The sequence below is a fragment of the Salvelinus alpinus genome, chromosome 18 (assembly GCF_045679555.1).
Source record: "Salvelinus alpinus chromosome 18, SLU_Salpinus.1, whole genome shotgun sequence".
In the NCBI taxonomy this organism is placed as follows: Eukaryota; Metazoa; Chordata; class Actinopteri; order Salmoniformes; family Salmonidae; genus Salvelinus; species Salvelinus alpinus.
In genome coordinates this window covers 7,662,392-7,686,381 of record NC_092103.1, presented here as the reverse complement: position 1 = coordinate 7,686,381, position 23,990 = coordinate 7,662,392, and the positions used below count along the sequence as shown (strand labels likewise).

Here is a 23,990-nt window from a genome sequence, read left to right as displayed (position 1 = left end):
CAAAAAATCTCCCGTTTGCCATGTCTGTTGTGATGCAGTTCACAGCAGCACTGACGGATTTGTTGTCATGACATCTGCGTCAGAGTTTTAAACGACCCTTCCCCACCCCCTCCTTTTGTTCAATGCCGGCCGAAAGACCTGGCTAGCCGCTAACTAGCTAACACCAGACACAGATGAAAGGGGAGACATAGAAGTGTCTTTTCCATAGATACATAGTGTGAACTCGCTGACACCCTACAGTAAAATGTTGGCGCTAGTAGGTTAGCTATCTAGCTATATAAACCATTCCCCTCTGCAAACACACCTTCTCCGATGTTGGTTACAAGGCGGTACTTATTTTCAATTAGGTAAGAGAATATCATGTTACCATTGGGGTATTAAAATGAGATGGGGATGTCACCCTATCCCCTTAATAATCCCGCCCCCTGAATCCACGTGTTTGGTATGGGGTAGGGGACCAGTAACTTTATGATCAAACTTGTAGAAGCAACAGTCATTTTTTCATACTGTGGTCATCATACTTTGATCTGATTTCATCCAAATATTATCCAATTTCATGAAAAACATGATTTTGACTGTTCATGACCTTTTTAAACAAACAAACACAGACTAAAGAGTGCGAGTGCTTTTGTGAGATGCGCTGTTTGAATACCTCCATTTTCCTCTATTCTTACCTTGCGTATCGTTTTCTTTGCTACCCTTTAACCATAATATGACCTGACTCTTTTTCTGCAGATTGCTGGACCCCCAGACAAGCACAGAGATAGCCAGCTACCCCATCTACAAGATCCTGTTCTGTGTGCGGGGTCACGACACCACGCCGGAGAGTGACTGCTTCGCCTTCACAGAGAGCCATTACAACGCAGAGATCTTCCGCATTCATGTCTTCCGCTGTGAGATCCAAGAGGCGGTGAGATCACACGCGCACACACACACACACACTCCTTCAATTCCTTTTGTTTAGCGCCGTGCTGCCTGGGTCTTCAATCACCGCACCACAGTTCCATCCACATTTGACAGCAGTGCAGATGGTGAGAGCCAGCGCCCCTACCGTTTATCACACAGTACCAGAGCCTCCCTCATACTCTGACAGCACAGCAGAACTCTTCCGCGCTGCCCACACACAATGCCCAAACATTCATGTTGAGGTGAAATATCTCTCCCTGTGTGAGCTGTTTACCCCGCTTCCCTGCCCCTCTGGGCTGCACTCTCTGTACAGACACTGATGTACCCAATGCCCATGTGTTTATATCTCATGTCTAGCCTGCAGTTAGTCAGTCAGCCTAAGCCGGCTGTTCTGCTGTACTCCTGTACTCTGCTCTGCCTGAACTGGCTCGGCCTATATAATAGTGTATAACAAGAGTTTGCATTCCAAATGGCACCCTATTAAAAGTAGGGCACTATATGGAATAGGGTGCTGTTTGGGACATAGCCAGACAGAGAGCTGGTCTTCCTTACTCTCCTTTGTCTCCCTCAGTGTGCAGTGACCTGATTTTCCCTTTTCCTTTCTTGGAGAAAGATGTCTCTTGCAATCTTCCAGACAGCCCAGAACACAGACCACCCCACGTCTGCCTGGTGGCTGGACCTCCTCCCTCCCCTGACACACACACAAGCGCACGCACACGCGTGCACACACGGCTCTAAAGGAACATTTTTCATTGGTACCGCTCCCAACTTTAGGAGCACCACATGAGATTTTGGAAACACAATTGTTTTTATTGTTTGAGTTGCAGCCTGTATTGACTACTTTTGAAGCTCGTGTTCTGTGTCTAGAAACTAATATGTGACGATGTAAAGACATTCGTTTATTATAAAAGTTAGCGGTCGTATGAATACCTGTCATTGGAATTACTAAGTCATTTGTGGAATAGGTTTCTGCATTGTGTAAAAGCACTATTTTCTCTTTAAAAACGTCAGGTTTGTGATGATGACGTGCACGAGGTCTGTCATTCTATTGCAACCAATAGAATGTTAGGTATATGGGGGATACAACCATCCCAGCTCTGCAGATTTTGCTGCGAAGAGACCGAATCATTCACTCACTTGTATGTAGCTTGTTTTTGGTCGCAGGTTCAGAAATGACTGAAAAATCATAACATTTACTTAAAGCTATCTTTGCAAATAGCACTGCTTGGGTGACTTGAAAAACCATGGTCAGTCGATCAATAATATAGTAGTATTTTTAGTAAAGGTGTTCATCTTTCGTTTAGGATCTGTGGAAACTATGAGAGTAGGAAGTTCTAGAACGTTTGTGAAACCGCACAGTTTAAAAATATATGGCAAGTAGAAGTCGAAGCTGGATGGTTTTTAGAGATGGATGGGAGAGGTTGAGTACAGCTGAAGGGTAAAAGAAAAAGAGAACTAATGTAAAAATGTAGTATGTATAGGTATTATTGTCCATTATTTTACTCCAATGAGGAGAGGTAGGGTTTGGGTAAAATAATGAAGTAAAAACATATACAGTACCAGAATAATACATTGTAGTACATTGTAGAATAATAGTGAATACATCAAAACGATGAAATAACTCAAATGGAATCATGTAGTAACCAAAAAATTGTTAAACAAATCAACATATATTTTAGATTCTTCAAAGTAGCCACCCTTTGCCTTGATGACACCTTTGCACTCTTGGCATTCTCTCAACCAGCTTCACCTGGAATGCTTTTCCAGCAGTCTTGAAGGAGTTCCCACACATGCTGAGCACGTGTTGGCTGCTTTTCTTTCACTCTGCGGTCTAACTCATCCCAAACCATCTCAATTGGGTTGAAGACTGGTGATTGTGGAGGCCAGGGTCATCTGATGCAGCACTCCATCACTCTCCTTCTTGGTCAAATTGACCTTACACAGCCTGGAGGTGTGTTGGGTCATTGTCCTGTTGAAAAACAAATGATAGTCCCACTAAGCGCAAACCAGAAGGGATGGCGTATCACTGCAGAATGCTGTGGTAGTCATGCTGGTTAAGTGTGCCTTGAATTCTAAATGAATCACTGACACCACCTCCTCCTTGCTTCACAGTGGGAACCACACATGCGGAGATCATCCGTTCACCTATTCCGCGTCTCACAAAGACACGGCGGTTGGAACCAACAATCTCAAGTTTGACCAAAGGACAGATTTCCACCGGTATAATGTCCATTGCTTCCTTTCCTGTGGCGGTCCTCATGAGAGCCAGTTTCATCATAGCGCTTGATGGTTTTTGCGACTGCACTTGAAGAAACTTTTAAAGTTCTTGAAATGTTTCCGCATTGACTGACTTTCACTGACTTTTTTAAGAAGGAAAAAAATTCCACAAATGAACTTTGAACAAGGCACACCTGTTAATTGAAATGCATTCCAGGTGACTACCTCATGAAGCTGGTTGAGAGAATGCCAATGGTGTGCAAAGCTGTCAAGGCAAAGGGTGGCTATTTTGAAGAATCTCAAATATGAAATATATTTTGATTTGTTTAACACTTTTTTGGTTACTACATGATTCCATATGTGTTATTTCATAATTTTGATGTCTTCACTATTATTCAATGTAGAAAATAGTCAAAATTAAGAAAAACCCTTGAATGAGTAGGTGTTCTAAAACTTTTGACCGTGTGTGTATATATACACAACATTACAACAATTATGATCTGGGAGATTTATTTCCCATGCGCACTCTGCTCCCAAAATAGAACTCCTGGTGGCACAGCAAAATATTTATTCACGCTTTATAGCCCTCCACACACACCCCACTGTGACGTGGCTCTCCGTAAGGGACACAGGGGTTTGTGTGTGACACACTGCGGCCTCCTAGAAGTGTTTTCAGTCTGGAGATGATGCGTATTCTAAGTAGAGAAGCCGAACTGTGTGGATGCAGATGACTCAACCAGTGTAACAGTCATTCGTTTTATCTACAGTGCAGTGATGCGCTAAGGCCTAGGGGATCACCTAACGAAAGAGAGAGAGAGAGAGAGAATTCGGCTCAGCTCACACGCTGTAAACAGAGCCCTATCTAGAATTATACTGTATCATGTCGCCCAATAACTGAAAAGCTTTCTAGGACTCCAGTGCTGCGAGTATGTGTATGTCACTGATTTTCAATCCCTTGGTGTGTGTGTGTGTCTGTCTCTGTGTGTGTTTACACTGGTCTTCAAACCATGTGTGTGTCTCTACGTGTGTGCATGCTCTTGTTTATGCTCTGGTGTGTGTGTGTGTTTAAACGCCACAGGTCAGCAGGATACTGTACAGCTTCGCCACGGCCTTTCGGCGGTCCGCCAAGAAGACGCTCCTCTCGGGCTTGGCTCCGCCCCTGACGCCAGACAGCGACGTCTTCACCTTCACCGTCAGTCTGGAGATCAAGGAGGATGATGGGAAAGGGACCTTTAGGTACGGTGCATTGCAAACACGTGATTCATGTTGTCGATCTGTACACAACAGCCATCTTTCCTCCATCTCTAGGTGTGGTACATTAGGGGTCCGTCATGAACTGCAGGGTATATTATAACCATGTTAGAACATCAATGTTATCAAACTGTACACCGGAGCTATCATCAACATCTGCATTGTCTATTTGTTGCACGTTTATATATGGTACATTACAGCCTTGTTCGGACATGCTTTCTCTACTGTGTGTTTAATAATGTCCTCTCTCTAAATTTGTTATATATTCAGATGATTTCTTTACCGCTCTCAAGGTATAGTACATGTTCGAACATCACCCGGCCTCATCCTCAAGTCTATTTGTTGCCTGTTTGAAAGGTCTCTTTTCCCCTCTCAAAACACACATGAACTGAATTCGCTCTACTTCAATCTATGGCATTCAATCTCACTCTCCGAAAGAATGATGTCCCTTCAGTGCAGAAGGAAATAGCAAAAATAGCTACAGGTGTCTTTATTTTTTTAGCATTTATTTGAATTGTAGACACGTGCTTCCTCTAATTTATCATCCTGAGCAGCAGAACAGCCTCTTCTCGTCCTCCACAGAAGCTTATTCACAAGCGGACCTCCACTGGCCCGGGCCGACGCCGACAAAAACAGACACGTCCTCCTAGGAATCCATCACGGTGCCCGGAGATTAGCCAGACCTTTTTCTGCTCACAGAGAGGACGTTGGGCTCCTCAGATTAGTCACTGACTCTCACATAGGGTGACTCTGGACGTGTCCGCATGGAAACCAAGCGAGCGATCATGCGCTTCAGCAGAGGCAGAGAAGACCCGTTATCATCAGCTCTGTGTTTGCGTTTTATTTTAGATGAGAGAGAGAACTTTATTGTCTCACTCATGGCTGTTTCTCTAAGGCTTCGTCTCAACTGCTTAAACATCTGTCCTGTTCTTGTGTCCTCCCCTTCATGTGCAGTTACTGGAAAAGATGTAACAGGTGAAAACAATATGGTGGAAGCTCATTAGTTCTTTCTGATCCGAGTGATTTAAGGAGAGGAGGCAAGGAAAGAACAGATCCTCAGACTTTAATAGGGATGGTTTCCAATTCCCACCAAACAAGTCACTTCCCGTGGCTCTCAAATGGCCAAATACTACACTCGTTGTTTAAAAAACATAAAAAGCCATTGCTTATTTTTAGATGGGCATATTTCCTCCTCATTAAGCCACGGGCTGCTTATTTATGGAATGTTGAGATCTAAGCTCAGCATTCACACGCTAGTAGGGCCTAATAGGCAAGTCAATAGGATGTTTTCTCCAGGAATTCCAGAGCAGATTGGTAGAATCTACAGTACACAGCAAATATTGTAAAGATAAGAGTAGTGTCGTGTTTGCGAAGTCTTGAAAATGTCATTTTTTAGGAACTTGGACCGTCATACTGCTCAGTCTCCATCCCCTTATATGGTGTTTATTACCTCATTTCGAGTTTCTTTTTAAATTATATATATATTTTTTTCATTTAGTAGGCGTTTTTACCCAGAGCGCCTAAAGCATACATTTCATACTTTTTTTTCTCTCCATACTGGTCCCCCGTGGGAATCGAACCCACAACCCTGGCATTGCGAGTGCCGTGCTCTACCAACTGAGCCACACGGGAAGAGTGGCTCTTAAGCCGCATGCCACAGTTTTTATTTTGCATTTAGTTATGATCTCAGTAGCTCATAACTTCAGTGTGGTGTATCTAACAGCATGCTCGAAGTGCCTTGAGTGTATGCTATGTATAAATTATTTTTAAAAATAAATATATTTTTTGGAGGAGGATTTGCGTTTGGAAAAAAAAGAGTATGCTTTGATCGCGTTGACTGACATTCGAAACGTTACTATTCAAAACAGAAAAATTCCCAGTGCTTGCATCATCCCATTAGATCAATGAACTGCGTAAACAAATGCAAAGAGTGGTTTATTATCTCCATCGATATGGTATTACTGTCTAAGTTCTCAGGGCAAGCGGTCTCCCGAGCCACTCTTTCACATTGACTGAAATCCCAGCCAAAGAATTTTAGAGTAAGAGCCTTTTCTATGTTTCTATTCTTCCAGTGCTGTGGCGAAAGACAAAGACAAGAACAGCTTCAAGCTGCGTCCGGGAATGGACAAGAAGATCGTCATCTACGTTCAACAGACGTCTAATAAGGAGCTGGCCATAGAGAGGTAACGTGCACGCACGCAAACACACACACGGGTAGAGAGGCTGCGCAGACGTGACACAGTGTACGGTGCACAGAATGTATCTAACTGGGACCCTTAGTCCCACCACCACGGAGACTTCTCAGTCAGGATGTCTCTCAACTATTCATAACAAGCTGTAATTCAGTTCTAATTGATAAACAACCACTGTTTAATGTCTGTCTGTTTCCGAGCTGAAGTGTCCCAGTCGGGCCATGAGAACGAGATGGATGTATCTGTTCTGAGCCTGCTAATTCTCTACGGTTAATAATGTTGTTTTGACTTGCCGTCACCTTCACTTGAACCTCAGTTCCATTGCTTTTTGTTATTTTACTATTCCTGTACTGGGCCCGGATTGGAGAGCTCTGTTATCCTCTGTTATTCCATGCTCTGGTATGTCAAGGATATACCTAGCCTGATACTTTGGGGGGGATGTCTTGTCTGATGCCATCCACCTGGTTCCACTCTTATGACTTGTGTCTTTGTGTGTCTGTGAACGCCTGCTCGGTGTATGTGTTTTCGGTGTGTGTGTTCCAGGTGCTTCGGCCTCCTGCTGAGTCCAGGAAAGAACGTGAAGAACAGTGACATGCACCTGCTTGACCTGGAGTCGATGGGGAAGTCCTCCGATGGGAAGTCCTACATCATCACAGGGAGCTGGAATCCCAACACACCTCAGTTCCAGGCTGTTAACGAGGAGACACCCAAAGGTACAGCAGGCCAGACGGCCAACACGCAATGATATGTCCACAGGTTGTTATGTGGTGCCGCGTTAACATGGTATTCTTCCTGCCTGCGTATGATCAGGACTCTAAGGATGATGCCCCCAGATGGTTCATAGTCCGTGGCTGTCTGGCTGATTCCATTTACATAGCTAATCACTGTTCCTGTTGCAAATTCATATCTATGACCACAGCAACTGTATAAGGGTTATATTGAGGATGTTTGTGTTCCAGATTAAGTTATTGTACAGGTCCACAACTTTAACATTTAAATTGAAGAGTGTTGTGTCAATTTACATGACCACAGCTATAACGGTTATATTAATGGCGTTTATGGGTCATGTCCAACAGATAAGTTCATGTACATGACGACGGCGGTAGACCTGGTGATCACTGAGGTGGAGGAGCCTGTTCGTTTCCTTCTGGAGACCAGGGTCAGAGTCTGCTCTCCCAACGAGAGGCTATTCTGGCCCTTCAGCAAACGCAACTACACCGAGACCTACTACCTGAAACTCAGACAGGTGAGACAGACATTCTACTTGAAACTCAGACAGGTGAGAGCGTCTAGCTGAAACTCAGACAGGTGAGACCTTCTAGCTGCAACTCAGACAGGTGAGACAGACCTTCTAGCTGCAACTCAGACAGGTGAGACAGACCTTCTAGCTGCAACAGACAGGTGAGACAGACCTTCTAGCTGAAGCTCAGACAGGTGAGACAGACATTCTAGCTGAAACTCAGACAGGTGAGACAGACCTTCTAGCTGAAGCTCAGACAGGTGAGACCTTTGAAACTCAGACAGGTGAGACAGCCATTCTACCTGAAACTCAGACAGGTGAGAGCGTCTAGCTGAAACTCAGACAGGTGAGACAGCCATTCTACCTGAAACTCAGACAGGTGAGAGCGTCTAGCTGAAACTCAGACAGGTGAGACCTTCTAGCTGAAACTCAGACAGGTGAGACAGACCTTCTAGCTGAAACTTGGACAGGTGAGACCTTCTAGCTGAAACTCGGACAGGTGAGACAGACCTTCTAGCTGAAACTCAGACAGGTGAGACAGACCTTCTAGCTGAAACTCAGACAGGCGAGACAGACCTTCTAGCTGAAACTTGGACAGGTGAGACCTTCTAGCTGAAACTCGGACAGGTGAGACAGACCTTCTAGCTGAAACTCAGACAGGTGAGACCTTCTAGCTGAAACTCAGACAGGTGAGACCTTCTAGCTGAAGCTCAGACAGGCGAGACCTTCTAGCTGAAACTCAGACAGGTGAGACAGACCTTCTAGCTGAAACTCAGACAGGTGAGACAGACCTTCTAGCTGAAACTCAGACAGGTGAGACCTTCTAGCTGAAACTCAGACAGGTGAGACAGACGCCATGGAAGACCAAACAGTTAAACATTATGGGCATCTCCCGGTTTCCCTGAAAATCTCAATGGAGAACCAACACTGAATATACTTTTTAGTCTAGACTTAATTTGTGTTAACCCAACATGAATTGTGAGAGGGCTCTTTTTTTAGTTTCTTTAACAATGTAACTGCTAGTCAATGCGGTCACCTATTGTCTTGACCCTGTATGTAACACCATTCCTTTCCTCCCTTCCCAGATGTAGCGTAACAGTATCAACGACACGAATCCAATGCTTTTTGATCCATGACAGGAAGTGTGTATGTGACTCTATACCCTGCTTCCTCCAGATGGAGCGTAAGAGTAACAACGATACCCTGTATGAGGTGCTGAGCCTGGAGAGTGAGTCAGAGAGGGAGAGGAAGAAAACGACAGCCAGCCCCAACATCCTGCAGTCTTCCTCCCACGGCTCCATGGTGCCATCGCCTCCCGAGGATGATGAGGAGGAAGGTGACTGTCTGAGCAACCCACATTTTACATTGTATTTAACCGTAATTTAACCAGGAAGTCCGATTGAGGTCAGAAGAGCTCTCTTCCCCTGCATTTACATTTGAGTCATTTAGTAGACACTCTTATTAACCAGAGTGACTTACTAAAGTAGGTAAAACAACCACATATCACAATAATTGCAAGTGTATCCTTAGAAATGCTGCTATCTGCTAAATCTGTGGTAGTAAGAATAAAGGATAGTCCTTGTTGCCCTCCTGTCTCTATAGTTCCATCCCAAATGAACCCCTAGCCTCTACCCCTGGTCTATGTACTGTTCATTTCTCCTATCCCCTAGGCACTTGTTGACTTCTGATAGGATTAGACAGGTGTATGCAGTAAGGCAGAAATTCTGCCTATCCAATCCTCTCAAATCCACACAACTGAACCCCCCCCCCCCCCAAAAAACACAACAGATTACCATTTTTTTTGGTAACAAAACTTTTTTTGCTACAATGTGCCCTAGTGAACACGATATGGTCTGTTTGAGATTGGGTAGTAGTCTCTCCCTGTCTGTTTGTGCCTTATTCCTCTCCCTGTACAGTATGTATTATGCCATTCTTGATGTGTGACAGCTAGGTCTATTTGTCTGTCTCAATGTCAGTACCCCCCCCTGTGTTTGTCTCCTGTCTAGCCAGCCTGTTATGTGCCATAGTTTAGTCTCTCGGCATGGCTGATTGTGTGTTTACCAGTCTAGTAAGTCGCTGTACATACTGTATGTTTATGTACTCTAGCCCAGGTCAACTACTTTGATATGTCAACCCTTCAAGTCTCTGGTTCCATCCCAAATGCCACCCTATTCCCTATAAAGTGCACTACGTTTGACCACAGCCCCGATCTGAAGTAGTGCACTGTCCCGGGAACAGGGTGCCATTTGGGACACGCCCCCTGTCGCTGGCGCAGAGCTCATGTTTATTTTTGCAAGGTGGACAATAAAGTGGTTTTAAATTCTCTTCTGTCAGACAATGACGAGCCGTTGCTGAGTGGCTCAGGAGACGTGTCAAAGGAGTGTGCTGAGAAGATCCTGGAGACCTGGGGAGACCTGCTGTCCAAATGGTGAGTCAGGGAGGAGATCTCATCTCACTAATCATACTTTACTTTACTCTGCTCCCCCTCAACCTTACATACCCACTTTACTGCAGATTGATCAGTTTGTGTCAGGAATATCATACATTGCCTTCGTGTAAATCATCCAATGTATTTTGTACTTCTCATCTTAATTTAGCTCCACATTCAGTGGTGTTATAGAAAATGAAAACCATAAACAAACAAAGGTCGAAGATTAGGTGATTTTTAACTTTATTTTACCTTACCACCAGCTGTACCAGTCTGGCACCACCAGGCAGCAGGCTCTTTGCTCAGTGAACGATCTGTACTGAGAAAGCAGCTACCACTGAGCTGCCGTTTACTTAGTGTGCCTGAAGATGCCGGTGAGCTTTTAGAGCTGAGCTCCCTGCCTGGCCGGCCAGGCTGCCAGGAGAAAGATTGATGTGGTGGTGGGTTTTTGATTTTCCTGTTGATCAGTCAGCGTAGGCATGGAGGGAGGCATGTCAGGGAGAGAGATGAGGGGACTTACTGCTGGCACAGTGATAGCATGGCCCTCTAGCTGAGTTACAACCCAAATTACGGCTTTCTTTACAATGTTCCTTGTAGGTCAGGAGTCTTTTATAATGTACCGTGGTCTGATTCTTCATAATCTTTCTTTGACAGAAACATTTTGTGGGAAATTCACATTTATCTCTGGTAAATCAAATCAAATCAAATTTTATTTGTCACATACACATGGTTAGCAGATGTTAATGCGAGTGTAGCGAAATGCTTGTGCTTCTAGTTCCGACAATGCAGTAATAACCAACAAGTAATCTAACCTAACAATTCCACAACTACTACCTTATACACACAAGTGTAAAGGGATAAAGAATATGTACATAAAGATATATGAATGAGTGATGGTACAGAACGGCATAGGCAAGATGCAGTAGATGGTATAGAGTACAGTATATACATATGAGATGAGTAATGTAGGGTATATAAACATAAAGTGGCATAGTTTAAAGTGGCTAGTGATACATGTATTACATAAAGATGGCAAGATGCAGTAGATGATATAGAGTACAGTATATACATATACATATGAGATGAGTAATGTAGGGTATGTAAACATTATATTAAGTGGCATTGTTTAAAGTGGCTAGTGATACATTTTTACATAATTTCCATCAATTCCCATTATTAAAGTGGCTGGAGTTGAGTCAGTATGTTGGCAGCGGCCGCTAAATGTTAGTGGTGGCTGTTAAACAGTCTGATGGCCTTGAGATAGAAGCTGTTTTTCAGTCTCTCGGTCCCTGCTTTGATGCACGGTAATCACGATGGTAAGGAAAGCAAACTAACACCTAGTGCTTGTAAAATATAGACTTATCCTTCATACATACGGAGTTCCTATAGCTTATACTAAGAATGGACACACGCACACCCACACACACGCACTCAAATCCACACACACTCATATCCACACACACTCCTAATTTGAAAACGCATTCATGGGTGGTGGGAAATGATGTAGATATTTTAATCTCTGGAAGTGGCAAGGAAAAGAAAGAGGTGTATGTGTGTGTTGTCACTTCCAGATAACCAGCGTATTCAGATTATTTCCCGTTCCCTTTCCTCTTTATTGTTCTTAATCAAAACCTTGTGATGAATTGAATTAAAAAGTCCAGAAATTTAATTAGAGACGCTCTGTATCTTCTGTCTTCTGCTGTGACGGTCACATCTGTCGTTCCCCATTCGGTCTGTGCCCATTCAACCCAGACTTCAGACTAGAGGGAGGGAGCACATTTAGCTTTCTTCTATGTCTAATAAAGCACATACAAGGTGTTTTTTTTTGCCTCACAAATCCTTTAATGTGTTGCCGTTAAAGGACAATTCCGCCACTTTATAGCCAATTATTATGCAATACTGTAAGATTTTATACACATTTTGATGTTTTATAGTTTTGTTAATCATACTGCACAATTCCATTTTAAAGCTGCTGTATTGCCCTCGTCTACAGCATAGTATGATTCCCAGAGTAGACTTAGTCTCCCATGATGCAATGCTCCGCCTAGTTAGCCTGCAGTTATCATAGCTAGCTGGCTATCAAGCCCAGAGAAAGCTTAGTCTAAATATATTGCTTATCATAAGTTATGAGTGGATTTCACGTTACTTTTGGCTTGTAAATATATTAGAATGCTTGCCTGAATGTCATGCTTGAGTATATGTTCATGGCATTGTCACCAATCAACTGCAAATACAATCCATTTTTTTTAATGTAGATGCTAACTAGCTATGCTAACCATAACATAGTTACTGTAACTAGTTAGAATGCTAGCTAGCCCGACTGCTACATCCAAAATAATATCATTTGCAACAATAACAGCTGAGTTTCGTCTTAGCAACTGTTAGAAGAACACAACATTTATTATGAAATTGACATGCAATCATCACGGAATCCTAGTCTCTCAGCCTGTATCTTTGGCTAGCACAGCAAATATACCAAATAACCTTACCTTGTTAGCCGGCTAGATAGATTAATTTATCTCATGACAGCCAACAATAGAACGAAACTAAATGTAGCTAGCATACGAGTCCAATGTTTGATGGCCACGTTGTTTACATCAAAAGTTAGCTAGCTATCAACCTCTCAACCTCTCTCTCCCCCCTCACCAATCTGTCTCTCCTAGCTCTTCGTCTGCTTCCTCCAAAACACAACTATATTTTATCCAGGTGTATTGACCTCTTAGTTTCAATCAAGGAACATACCAGGAACACAAGCATTTTGCTACACCCCGCAATAACATCTGCTAACTATGTGTATGCAACCAATACAATTTGATTTTACTGTAGTTTTAATGAATCGCTAGCTTGTGCTAGGCATGTATCATCGACGTTACGAGACCTAGCTAGTGGTTTGTTACATGTAGTAAAGCTAGATTATAATGCAAATGCTAGTGCTGTCACTTTGTGGCGATAACGGTGAACTGCATATTAATTACATAACATGCCGCAAACCAATTGCAACTTGATTTCAAGCAACTTGTATTTTGAAATGAAATAAAATCAACCTTAAAATATTCCTTTCTGTACACTCTCGTGATAGTGATATTTGCTGATAATGTCTCTCTCCTGTGCATGTCATCCTTAAGGCCTACTTTCATTAAAATGTCTTGCTCTAATCCATTTCACGACAGCATATACAGTAGCTGTAGAAGGAAAATCTGGAATCTTTCAACATGGTTAGCCTCATTTAAATGTCTAATGAAAAATAAAAACCAACACACTGATCTTGCCAGTATTATAGAATCGCTGATGTGTGAGTGCTTTTCCTATTTCCAGTAGTATCATTTCCCATTGGAGAAGAAGGTAACAGGGGAGGGACCTCCTCCAATACAGTTGCGATACAATACAGGTGAGGAGATAGGATGTGAGTAATCAAGGAAAGGCAAAGTGAGAAAAGGCCTTAGTAGCTATCGTGTGGTAAGGTTACCCCCCCGAGACCTAAAGTTATGTTATCCTAGCCCCACTAAGATCATGGTTTTGGTTGGATAATAGACGCTGCTTTGTGGGTAGGAAGTGCTGTTGTGGACAGGGGTTGCATCCAGCCATACAGGGATTGATACACCCACGCCATTGATCAAGGACATCAGCTGCAAATCTGTGCAGTATCACCAAACTAAATGAGAGTGAGTGACAACAAAATAAAACAAACAGGGAATGTTCCATGACCAAAAAATACACTATACAGTTGTGGCCAAAAGTTTTGAGAATGACACAAATATGAATTTCCACAAATTTTGCTGCTTCGGTGTCTTTAGATATTTTTGTCAGATGTTACTATGGAATATAATCACAAGCATTTCATAAGTGTCGAAGGCTTTTATTGACAATTACATGAAGTTGATGCAAAGAGTCAATATTTGCAGTGTTGACCCTTCTTTTTCAAGACCTCTGCAATCCGCCCTGGCATGCAGTCAATTAACTTCTGGCATGCAGTCAATTAACTTCTGGGCCACATCCTGACTGATGGCAGCCCATTCTTGCATAATCAATGCTTGGAGTTTGTCAGAATTTGTGGGGTTTTGTTTGTCCACCCGCCTCTTGAGGATTGACCACAAGTTCTCAATGGGATTATGGTCTGGGGAGTTTCCTGGCCATGGACCCAAAATATCGATGTTTTGTTCCCCGAGCCACTTAGTTATCACTTTTGCCTCATGGCAAGGTGCTCCATTATGCTGGAAAAGGCATTGTTCGTCACCAAACTGTTCCTGGATGGTTGGGAGAAGTTGCTCTCGGAGGATGTGTTGGTACCATTCTTTATTCATGGCTGTGTTCTTAGGCAAAATTGTGAGTGAGCCCACTCCCTTGGCTGAGAAGCAACCCCACACATGAATGGTCTCAGGATGCTTTACTGTTGGCATGACACAGGACTGATGGTAGTGCTCACCTTGTCTTCTCCGGACAAGCTTTTTTCCGGATACCCCAAACAATCTGAAAGGGGATTCATCAGAGAAAATGACTTCACCCCAGTCCTCAGCAGTCCAATCCCTGTACCTTTTGCAGAATATCAGTCTGTCCCTGATGTTTTTCCTGGAGAGAAGTGGCTTCTTTGCTTCCCTTCTTGACACAAGGCCATCCTCCAAAAGTCTTTGCCTCACTGCACGTGCAGAAGCACTCACACCTGCCTGCTGCCATTCCTGAGCAAGCTCTGTACTGGTGGTGCCCCGATCCCGCAGCTTTATCAACTTTATGAGACGGTCCTGGCGCTTGCTGGACTTTCTTGGGCGCCCTGAAGTCTTCTTCACAACATTTGAACCACTCTCCTTGAAGTTCTTGATGATCCGATAAATGGTTGTTTTAGGTGCAATCTTACTGGCAGCAATATCCTTGCCTGTGAAGCCCTTTTTGTGCAAAGCAATGATGACTGCACGTGTTTCCTTTCAGGTAACCAGGGTTGACAGAGGAAGAACAATGATTCCAAGCACCACCCTCCTTTTGAAGCTTCCAGTCTGTTATTCGAATTTAATCAGTATGACTGAGTGATCTCCAGCCTTGTCCTCGTCAACACTCAGTTGTGTTCACGAGAGAATCACTGACATCATGTCAGCTGGTCCTTTTGTGGCAGGGCTGACATTTTTGGGGGATGCAGTTCAAGAGGGACTGCAATTAATTGCAATTTTAAATTTTCCCATGATGTCAAGCAAAGAGGCACTGAGTTTGAAGGTAGTCCTTGAAATACATCCACAGGTACACCTCCAATTGACTCAAATTATGTCAATCTTCAAACTCAGTGCCTCTTTGCTTGACATCATGGGAAAATCAAAAGAAATCAGCCAAGACCTCAGAAAAAAGAATTGTAGACCTCCACATGTCTGGTTCATCCTTGGGCGCAAAAGCCTGAAGGTACCACGTTCATCTGTACAAACAATAGTACGCAAGTATAAACACCATGGGACCACGCAGCCGTCATACCGCTCAGGAAGGAGACGCGTTCTGTCTCCTAGAGATGAACGTACTTTGATGCGAAAAGTGCAAATCAATCCCAGAAAAACAGTAAAGGACCTTGTGAAGATGCTGGAGGAAACCGGTACAAAAGTATCTCTATCCATAGTAAAACAAGTCCTATATCGACATAACCTGAAAGGCCGCTCAGCAAGGAAGAAGCCACTGCTCCAAATCCGCCATAAAAAGCTAGACTACAGTTTGCAACTGCACATGGGGACAAAGATTGTACTTTTTGGAGAAATGTCCTCTGGTCTGATGAAACAACATTATGTTTGTCCATAATGACCATCGTTATTTTTGGAGGAAAAAGGGCGACTCTTGCAAGCCGAAGAACACCATCCCAACCGTGAAGCACGGGGGTGGCAGCATCATGTTGTGGGAGGGGTACTTTGCTACAGGAGGGACTGGTGCACGTCACAAAATAGATGGCATCATGAGGTAGGAAAATTATGTGGATATATTGAAGCAACATTTCAAGACATCAGTCTGGAAATTAAAGCTTGGTCGCAAATGGGTCTTCCAAATGGACAATGACCCCAAGCATACTTCCAAAGTTGTGGCAAAATGGCTTAAGGACAACAAAGTCAAGGTATTGGAGTGGCCATCACAAAGCCCTGACCTCAAACCTATAGAAAATGTGTGGGCAGAACTGAAAAAGCGTGTGTGAGCAAGGAGGCCTACAAACCTGACTCAGTTACACCAGCTCTGTCAGGAGGAATGGGCCAAAATTCACCCAACTTATTGCGGGAAGCTTGTGGAAGGCTACCCGAAACGTTTGACACAAGTTAAACCATTTAAAGGCAATGGTACCAAATACCAATTGAATGTATGTAAACTTCTGACCCACTGGGAATGTGATGAAAGAAATAAAAGCTGAACTAAATCATTCTCTCTACTGTTATTCTGACATTTCACATTCTTAAAATAAAGTGGTGATCCTAATTGACAGGGAATTTTTACTTGGATTAAATATCAGGAATTGTGGAAAACTGAGTTTAAATGTATTTGCCTAAGGTGTATGTAAACTTCCGACTTCAACTGTAGATCACTGAAAATGACTGTCCATCATCATTTTCTGTATTAGTCATCTCAGGGATCCTACTTAAAACCTTACAGAGAAGCAATATCCAGTTTGGCTCATCACTAAACAGTTTATATTAATGAAATCATAAAATGACACTAAAACTGTGTCGAACATTACTAAATACTTTGTAATAACAACCCAAATTTTGTATGTGGCTGAAAGTGTCCTTTAAAGTGTCTCTTCAGAATGGCTCTGCTGACTGAAATAAAACGGCTATGTTTAAGAAATCTGCTTTCTTTCTAACTGGCAAAGAGTGGTAAATAAATCATGTAATGCAAATGGCACTGTGGTGTGTTGTGCCACTCGATGCAGGGCTCTGGGAGTCAGTGGGAGACTTTTTTGTATGGCCAACCTCCCGAGGACCAGAAGCTGGTTTCACTTACATCACACTCAAAGTACACCCTGTCTTGTTTCAACTGTTTTATCTGAGCAGAAAATAAATGCCACGTTGCAATGCATAACCAACTAAGTACCTCGGGACAAATAAACAATAAAACGAAACAACTGAATGAGAGTGGGGGGCGATTAATCTGGAATGTTCTTAGCCTTAAGGATGTGTGGTGTGGAACCTGATCATATATTGCCTGGCATTGTGACTGTAATCCCCGCCAGCTGCCGAGGCCTCTGGCAAGAGCCAGGGGTAGACTCTGTCTCTCGGTCTGTCCTGATCAAAGTGAGCCTCACCTTTCTCTCTCTCTCGCCCTCTCGCACCCCCCCCCCTTCTCTATCTCTCTCTCCTCTGCCCATTAGATATGACAACTACACCCTCATGATCCCCTACCTCCTGATCATTTCAGCATTTCAGACCTGTGTTGTCCTTGTTAATGCAGACAGAGAAGATATAGTTGCGAGTCCCTGTAGAGTCCCTGTAATCCTAGATTCAGATCATTCAGGCGAGAAAAAACATCACCCAGATAGGCCAGTCATGTGAGAAACTCGTCATTGTGCAAGCGGTCAGACAAGTGAAAATTATGGTCAGTATAGAAAACCTTAAGCTCGACTCAATTTTTTTAAAAACGTGTCAATACTTTGCCCCTTGATAACCAGCGCACTTCTGTATGTTGTAAAAGCGTTACATGGTCGCTGCCCATATCATTGCATAATGCAGAAAATACACGAAAGTTCAGGGGCCTTGCTTTAACAAAGTTAACCATTTTCACTGTAGTGTCCAAAACTTATTTCAAGCTGTCAGTCATTCCCTTGGCAATAAGAGTCTCTCGGTGGATGCTGCAATGTACCCAAGTGGCATCGAGAGCAACTGCTTGCACGCGCGTTACCACTCCACTATGCCTCCCTGTCATGGCTTTTACGCCATCAGTACAGATACCACATCTTGACCACCAAAGTCCATTTGATGTCACAAAGCTGTCCAGTACTTAAAAAATATCCTCTCCTGTTGTCCTGGTTTTCGAGCAAACGTTAGTGGAATTCCTGCGAGACAGTAACGGTTAATGTGATTGGATATTAATTATTTGACGAGGCTTCCTGTATTTGACATTGTGTTGTTATTTCGCTGAACTCTAGATGGTTTAATTTTATTTTTGGAGGTGAAACGAGGCTACTCATGCGAGAAAAAAACATCACCCAAATGTATAGCCCCGTTTGGAAATCTAAATCGACTGTTTGAAAATGTGAATCACATTTTTATTTGGCGTACCCCCGACGGCATTGCGCGTACCCACAGTTTGGGAATAGCCGGCCTAGCCAAACGAACTAAAGCATGCTGACGCCTTTAAGGCATACGCATGCTTCCCAGCTGAAACAGTTTGTGCATATATATTGTGACATCATTTTGTGATGTTTTGGCTGTTCGGGGAAACACAAAAAATTCTCGAGGCAAGCAGAAGTCTACGCCTTTGTTGTCGTAGACTCTTTATCAATCAATGAGAGGACTTGTTTTCATGCACATTTATTAAGTTATTAATTGAGAAATACTGCACCAAACATCTTAGTTAGATGTAACATTTTGCCACTAAGATTTCCTCTGCAAAAGCATTTTCTTATTATTTTTTTTACAGATTTCTTGAGTTATATTAGATTAATCTAGACTATTTTGAGGAAGTGAGTATTGGCTACGGCATCTCAAAATGGACAAACAGTACTATTGCCAATATTTTTCTTGTTTTTCAAGCGAAGGTCTTTTAAGGGATTATGCGAACATACTTGTTCGGTTTTGGCTAGGCGCCATCAACTGAAGCATGCTGACGCCTTTATCCCCACACCAGTGGGCCGCCAGTGTTTTATGTCTATGTAAGCTCTAGGGTTAGTGTTTCACTAACACTAAAGACTTGTGGCGAGCAGAATCAACAACCTCTGCGCCACTCAAGACTGTTGCTTTGTGAGAAGGACTCTTTACAAGTCTGCTCGCCACAAGTCGTTCACAGTTAGCCCTTGTTACAGTAAATGCCAGCTGAAAAGTACCAAGGCCCTTGCCTTGACTTCAAATTTGAGCAGGTCCGCAGGAGCCATGGTCCAGTGAGGCACAGGTGCCGGCCCGCGTAGAGGGGAAACAGAAAAGTCTGAGCCTTTTGTGTAAAAAAACTTTTGTTTTGTTGGAAATGCGGCATTAGTGGGGAAAATGCTAAACTGACCCAAGATTAGCGTCTAGGGTCAACTTCACCCTACACCTGTTACATAATTCTGATTGTTATGATAACCTGTCTCTCTCCCTCCCTCTGTCCCCAGGCACCTGAACCTGTCGGTGCGTCCCAAGCAGCTCCCGGCGTTGGTACGTAGTGGTGTACCAGAGGCCCTCAGGGGAGAGGTATGGCAGCTCCTGGCCGGTTGCCATAACAATGACCACCAGGTAGAGGAGTACCGCACCCTCATCACCAAGGTAGGCCTGACCCCTGACCACTAAGCTCTTACCTAACCTGACCCAGAGATACTGTGTATATAATGACGAGATGGTCTTGTCTCCATCCTAACAATGGGAGTCGTTGTCCCAAAGGCAGGAAGGAAGGTCTTCTTATCGCTGTATTTCCGAATGGACAGATTTTGACAGGAGTTGACCCTCTCGCTTCCCCTCTGCCTGACCCCATTCACATTGTGACCCCTGACCTCTTACCTAACCCGAGGTTAATGGCATAGCTTACTGATTGTTTGAGTTGTTCAGTTTGAGCAAGACGAGGCACAGAATCACTCATCTTGATCACGATAAGTTATTTGGGTTTCAAACCTGGTGATTTGTAGATCAGTGATTCTGCGCATTCCGACTGCCATGCAACTTCGTCGATCTCAAAACACTCAGTGTCAGTGGCAATGGGATTTGTAGCCCATTATGTAACTGACTCATGTGGATGACTCGGGGAAACCTTTGTCGTGAACCTGTGTATTTACATTTCAACAATAACATCATTATTGTAACTTGGGCACAGAAGTGTTCCCGAGTGTTATTGAAAATGTTCCCACAGCGTTGGGAACATGGGTCTGTAGATCGTAGGCCTTGATAGGCCTGTCTAAGAGGTGCTGGGTGGTGACACTGGAATCTTCTCGGTGGAGGAGAGTATAAAAAAATGTGTTTTGTTTGAGAGAGTATGTTTATGTATTGCCAGAGAGAGAGAGTTTGCGCCCATGCATGTGGGTGTGCGCACAAGGGTGTGCGTGTGTGTATGAGCATCATAGTCTGTGTTACCGATGTTGAGGTGGTGTGAGAAGAGAGGCAGGAGGCCGGGGAAGTGATAGCTGCTTTTCTATCAAGTCACATCAAACAGGGATGCTCAGCTCTGTGGTCGCCATGGCGCCCACATGCCTGGTTTGACCATGTCCCTAATATTTCAGGCCTGTACAACCAAGGCCACAGCCCTGTAGACCTGTAGACCTGAAGTAGAACAGTTGTAAAAAAAACACAAAAAAAAACACAAATGTAATTTAAAACAGAATCGGTCAATGTTTCGACCTCTCTTTTTTTCCCTAAAAGGAATTCAATTTAGACATCTGAGTTTAATTTTGTGGAAACGATAAACAGATTTTGTTTTACAAGTTACAAAGAATGTTGGACGACCAGCTCCAAATCATCTAAGTCACGTGACTCGATCACAAGTTCAACAGGGTCATTCTCACAAGTTCAACAGGGTCATTCTCACACGCTCGACAGGGTCCTTCTCACGAGCTCGATAGGTGACTATTCATCATATTCAAAAGACTTGTGGTGGAATATAGCTTGTGTACAATGATAATGTGGTATAACTGCTGATGCTTGATACCGTAGGATTGTTGTCATAGCTCCATGCCTGTCACCTTCGTGATATTCCACTGGGAGGTTAAAAGAGCTGGGACGATAAACCGACTATACTTACCGCAGCCATATTGCTTATATCGTTCATTATGATAAGTAGCCTATACTAGAGAAAAGTGAAGTTTAAAATTAAATAAGTTTGCCAGTATGGGTTATTGTTAATGGGACAATTGATGGCTTCAACCATCAAACTAGACGTAGTAGTTTAAAGTAGAGAACGACCAATATGTTATTTAAAAGTTTTTTTTTTGTTGAGCCAATGGCGATATTTGGGGGTTAAGGAGGCCAAAGGCCGATATTTTAGGCGTATATTCAAAATCATTAAATTTGGATAATGCAAAAAAAATTTTTGATCAAACAATTCATTTGACTTTGTTTTTACCAATCTAAATACATAACATAATGGTAATAATTGTATTTGAATGGTAAATCTCTTAATAAACTGGGTAAATCAAGATGTAGCCTAGGCCTAATCACAATACAGGGTGAATGCATATTCAATAGGAGAGTGTGCATGCATTGGGTTATTGAGCTTGTTTTGGCTGATCAGTGGAGTCTATGGTGCTACAGATGATAAACAAATCCATTTGGGACTTATTAGCCTACTAATCAACAACGTTTGAATAGAAGCGTCACTCCAGCATGTCACGCCTGTATGGAAGGACATCATGTAGGCACTGCTGTTAGTTTGAGAATATAAAATAACTATCTATTCAATGCAAATGGCTCCAATGTAACATCACGATTTGTTATCACGGATGCTTATCAAACTAGTATTTTTAGTCATTTTCGTGATCGGGATAATTAATTTAAAAAAATCTCTAAACCACTCGGTTGCAAGGACACAATTCGAAACAACTCAATTGGCTAGTTTATCTGTCAAGAAATGGCGGGGTTGTAACTTGATCCCACTGCTATGATTGGATACAGCAAGGCAAAGCCGCTCGAGTCGGCTTGGTCGAGTTCTCTAGTTTAAAGGATAGAAGAAGAAACGACACCGGTACACATTGTTATAAACGTCTTGTTCTATTTATTGTTATCGTATCAATTCAGGCATTTTATCGCTATATGGATTTTTTGGGCCCACTTACTGTAAAGTCATTTTGTGACTGCTGATGTAAAAAAAGGGCTTTATACATCAGTTTGACTGGTAATTGATTGATTGAATGATTGCCTGAAGACCGCCTGTCAACGATAGCAATGGTCGACCATTTTGTGTCCTCACATTACACATATGGGCAGATGAAGGAATCAAAAAGAAACCTATCGTAAATCATCGAAGACGATAACGTCTCTTAAGGGGAAGATGAAGGCTCACTTACATATCTCCCACTGTGACGGTCTCTGATACTTAACAGCCGTTCAACGTAATTATGTCCTTCCTCCTCTAATTCTTCAATGTCCTATTTCTTCTTAATGTGATTTCTATGTTATGTGACTGCTGGTCAGCCCCTCATTAGGGGTTTGCCCTTTGGCGCTTGATGGGGCTTAGCTGCGCTGGAAGCGCTTTACTCATACTGTAGTAGTTTAGTTTATTAGGATCCAGTGTGTGAGCGGAGTTGAGCGATAGGAATGCTCCGGTGTCCTTTTCAACCGCTCCACTAAAAACTGCTCTGCGCTCACAGAAAAAAAAAACTGACGCTCCATTCATTAATATCCCAATTTAACCAACACCCATCAATTTTTTTTGTGACTACCTGGACCTACCATTTGGTTTTGAAGTATTGATACGAAACCATATGATGTGAATGAAAAGTATTACATAAACATGAAAATATGAATGTAAGAAGCTCTCATAATTTCAAATCGGCTACATATTAAACGGCATATAAACATCGTATTAAACAGCCTATAAACACTCTAAATAGGTCCGGAGCCAGTCAGGGAGCCTAAGAAGGAACGAAAGGAATTATTTAGGCTACATTATTTCAATTATTTCAAGGCTATAGCCTACAAATAAATACATTGTGAAGCATTTGCGAGTTCGACACACAGGGCTGATAGGGAGTCAGGGGCATTAAGTGCTCAGCATTTAAACAGCATTTAGTTGTGTTAAGTCATTATAGTTTATAAATTGTGCATATAGGCTGTGACTGACTTAGAATTAAATACACATTAAAAAACAAATGCCTTATTAGGCTCAGTCTACAGTGCCTTCGGGAAACACAAGTTAGGTCAGAAGTCTGTGGCTTCAGGCTCATGCGATGGTTGTGATGGTTCCTGGAGAGCAGGCCAGCAGCGGAGAATATCCTCTCCACGCTTGCAGAGCCACCGGGGATGCTAAACACCCTTTTGGCCACTTGCTAGGCTGGGCAGGGATCTAGAGTTGTATATTTGTTTCTATAGTTAGGCATAAATGATTTTAGGAAAAATAAACCAATCAAAATGGAAAGCTCCTTGGAAGTTGGAATATACCTGGCCTATTGGGCCAAGATCAATGATGGTCTATTGTATAGATAATATAACATAAATTAAAGACACTGTTAAGAGATCAGATTTCTTGTTTCTTTTAGCATGTGCACGTAGTAAGTACACCATCATGCTTTCGGGATATGTGTATTTTCAGATTCCACAATGATTATTTAGTTGTGGACACGACATCACCGCACTCCCTCTCTTGCTCTTGGTCCTCATCTTTGTAAGTCACCTTGTTTTTGCAACTGTGTGTTTTATCAGTTTCTTTCTGAAAATATTTAGCGAACTCCATGACAGTAACTAAAGCAAGGGGCTATAGCAGCACACAAGTAGAGTACAAATGCATGCTGGGCCGGGGCACGCCCTGAGCTGGTGAAGTGAGCGCTCTACTGGAGTGAAAATGGAGCGGGCGAGAAGGCAGAGGCTCCATCCTTTGGGAATCTCGCTCCACGCTCCAGTCAAATTGGGCACAAATTGGGCACGTTCCGCTGCTCACTCCAGCTCCGCACACATGCTGTTACGATCCCCATTAGCTACTG

The 23,990-nt window shown here is 43.0% G+C and overlaps 1 protein-coding gene and 1 non-coding gene across 8 annotated transcripts in view; one reads left to right on the top strand and one right to left on the bottom strand.

Annotated features, from left to right (window-relative positions):
- LOC139543630 (rab GTPase-activating protein 1) overlaps positions 1–23,990 on the top strand; it is a 138,200-nt gene that overhangs the window by 27,259 nt on the left and 86,951 nt on the right. For 5 of the 7 annotated variants that reach the window (XM_071349908.1, XM_071349907.1, XM_071349910.1 and 2 more), the window contains 8 exons: positions 736–910; positions 4,202–4,359; positions 6,447–6,557; positions 7,110–7,279; positions 7,643–7,812; positions 8,983–9,142; positions 10,141–10,234; positions 19,485–19,635. In XM_071349908.1, the coding sequence (XP_071206009.1) occupies positions 736–910; positions 4,202–4,359; positions 6,447–6,557; positions 7,110–7,279; positions 7,643–7,812; positions 8,983–9,142; positions 10,141–10,234; positions 19,485–19,635 (1,189 nt within the window). Of the gene's footprint in view, positions 1–735; positions 911–4,201; positions 4,360–6,446; positions 6,558–7,109; positions 7,280–7,642; positions 7,813–8,171; positions 8,186–8,639; positions 8,649–8,982; positions 9,143–10,140; positions 10,235–19,484; positions 19,636–23,990 lie in introns of those variants that run through there. The other 2 variants (XM_071349914.1, XM_071349912.1) reach the window with 2 other exon arrangements.
- On the bottom strand, positions 5,933–6,002 carry trnaa-cgc (transfer RNA alanine (anticodon CGC)). The gene has a single exon. It is a non-coding gene; the product is annotated as a tRNA-Ala (tRNA).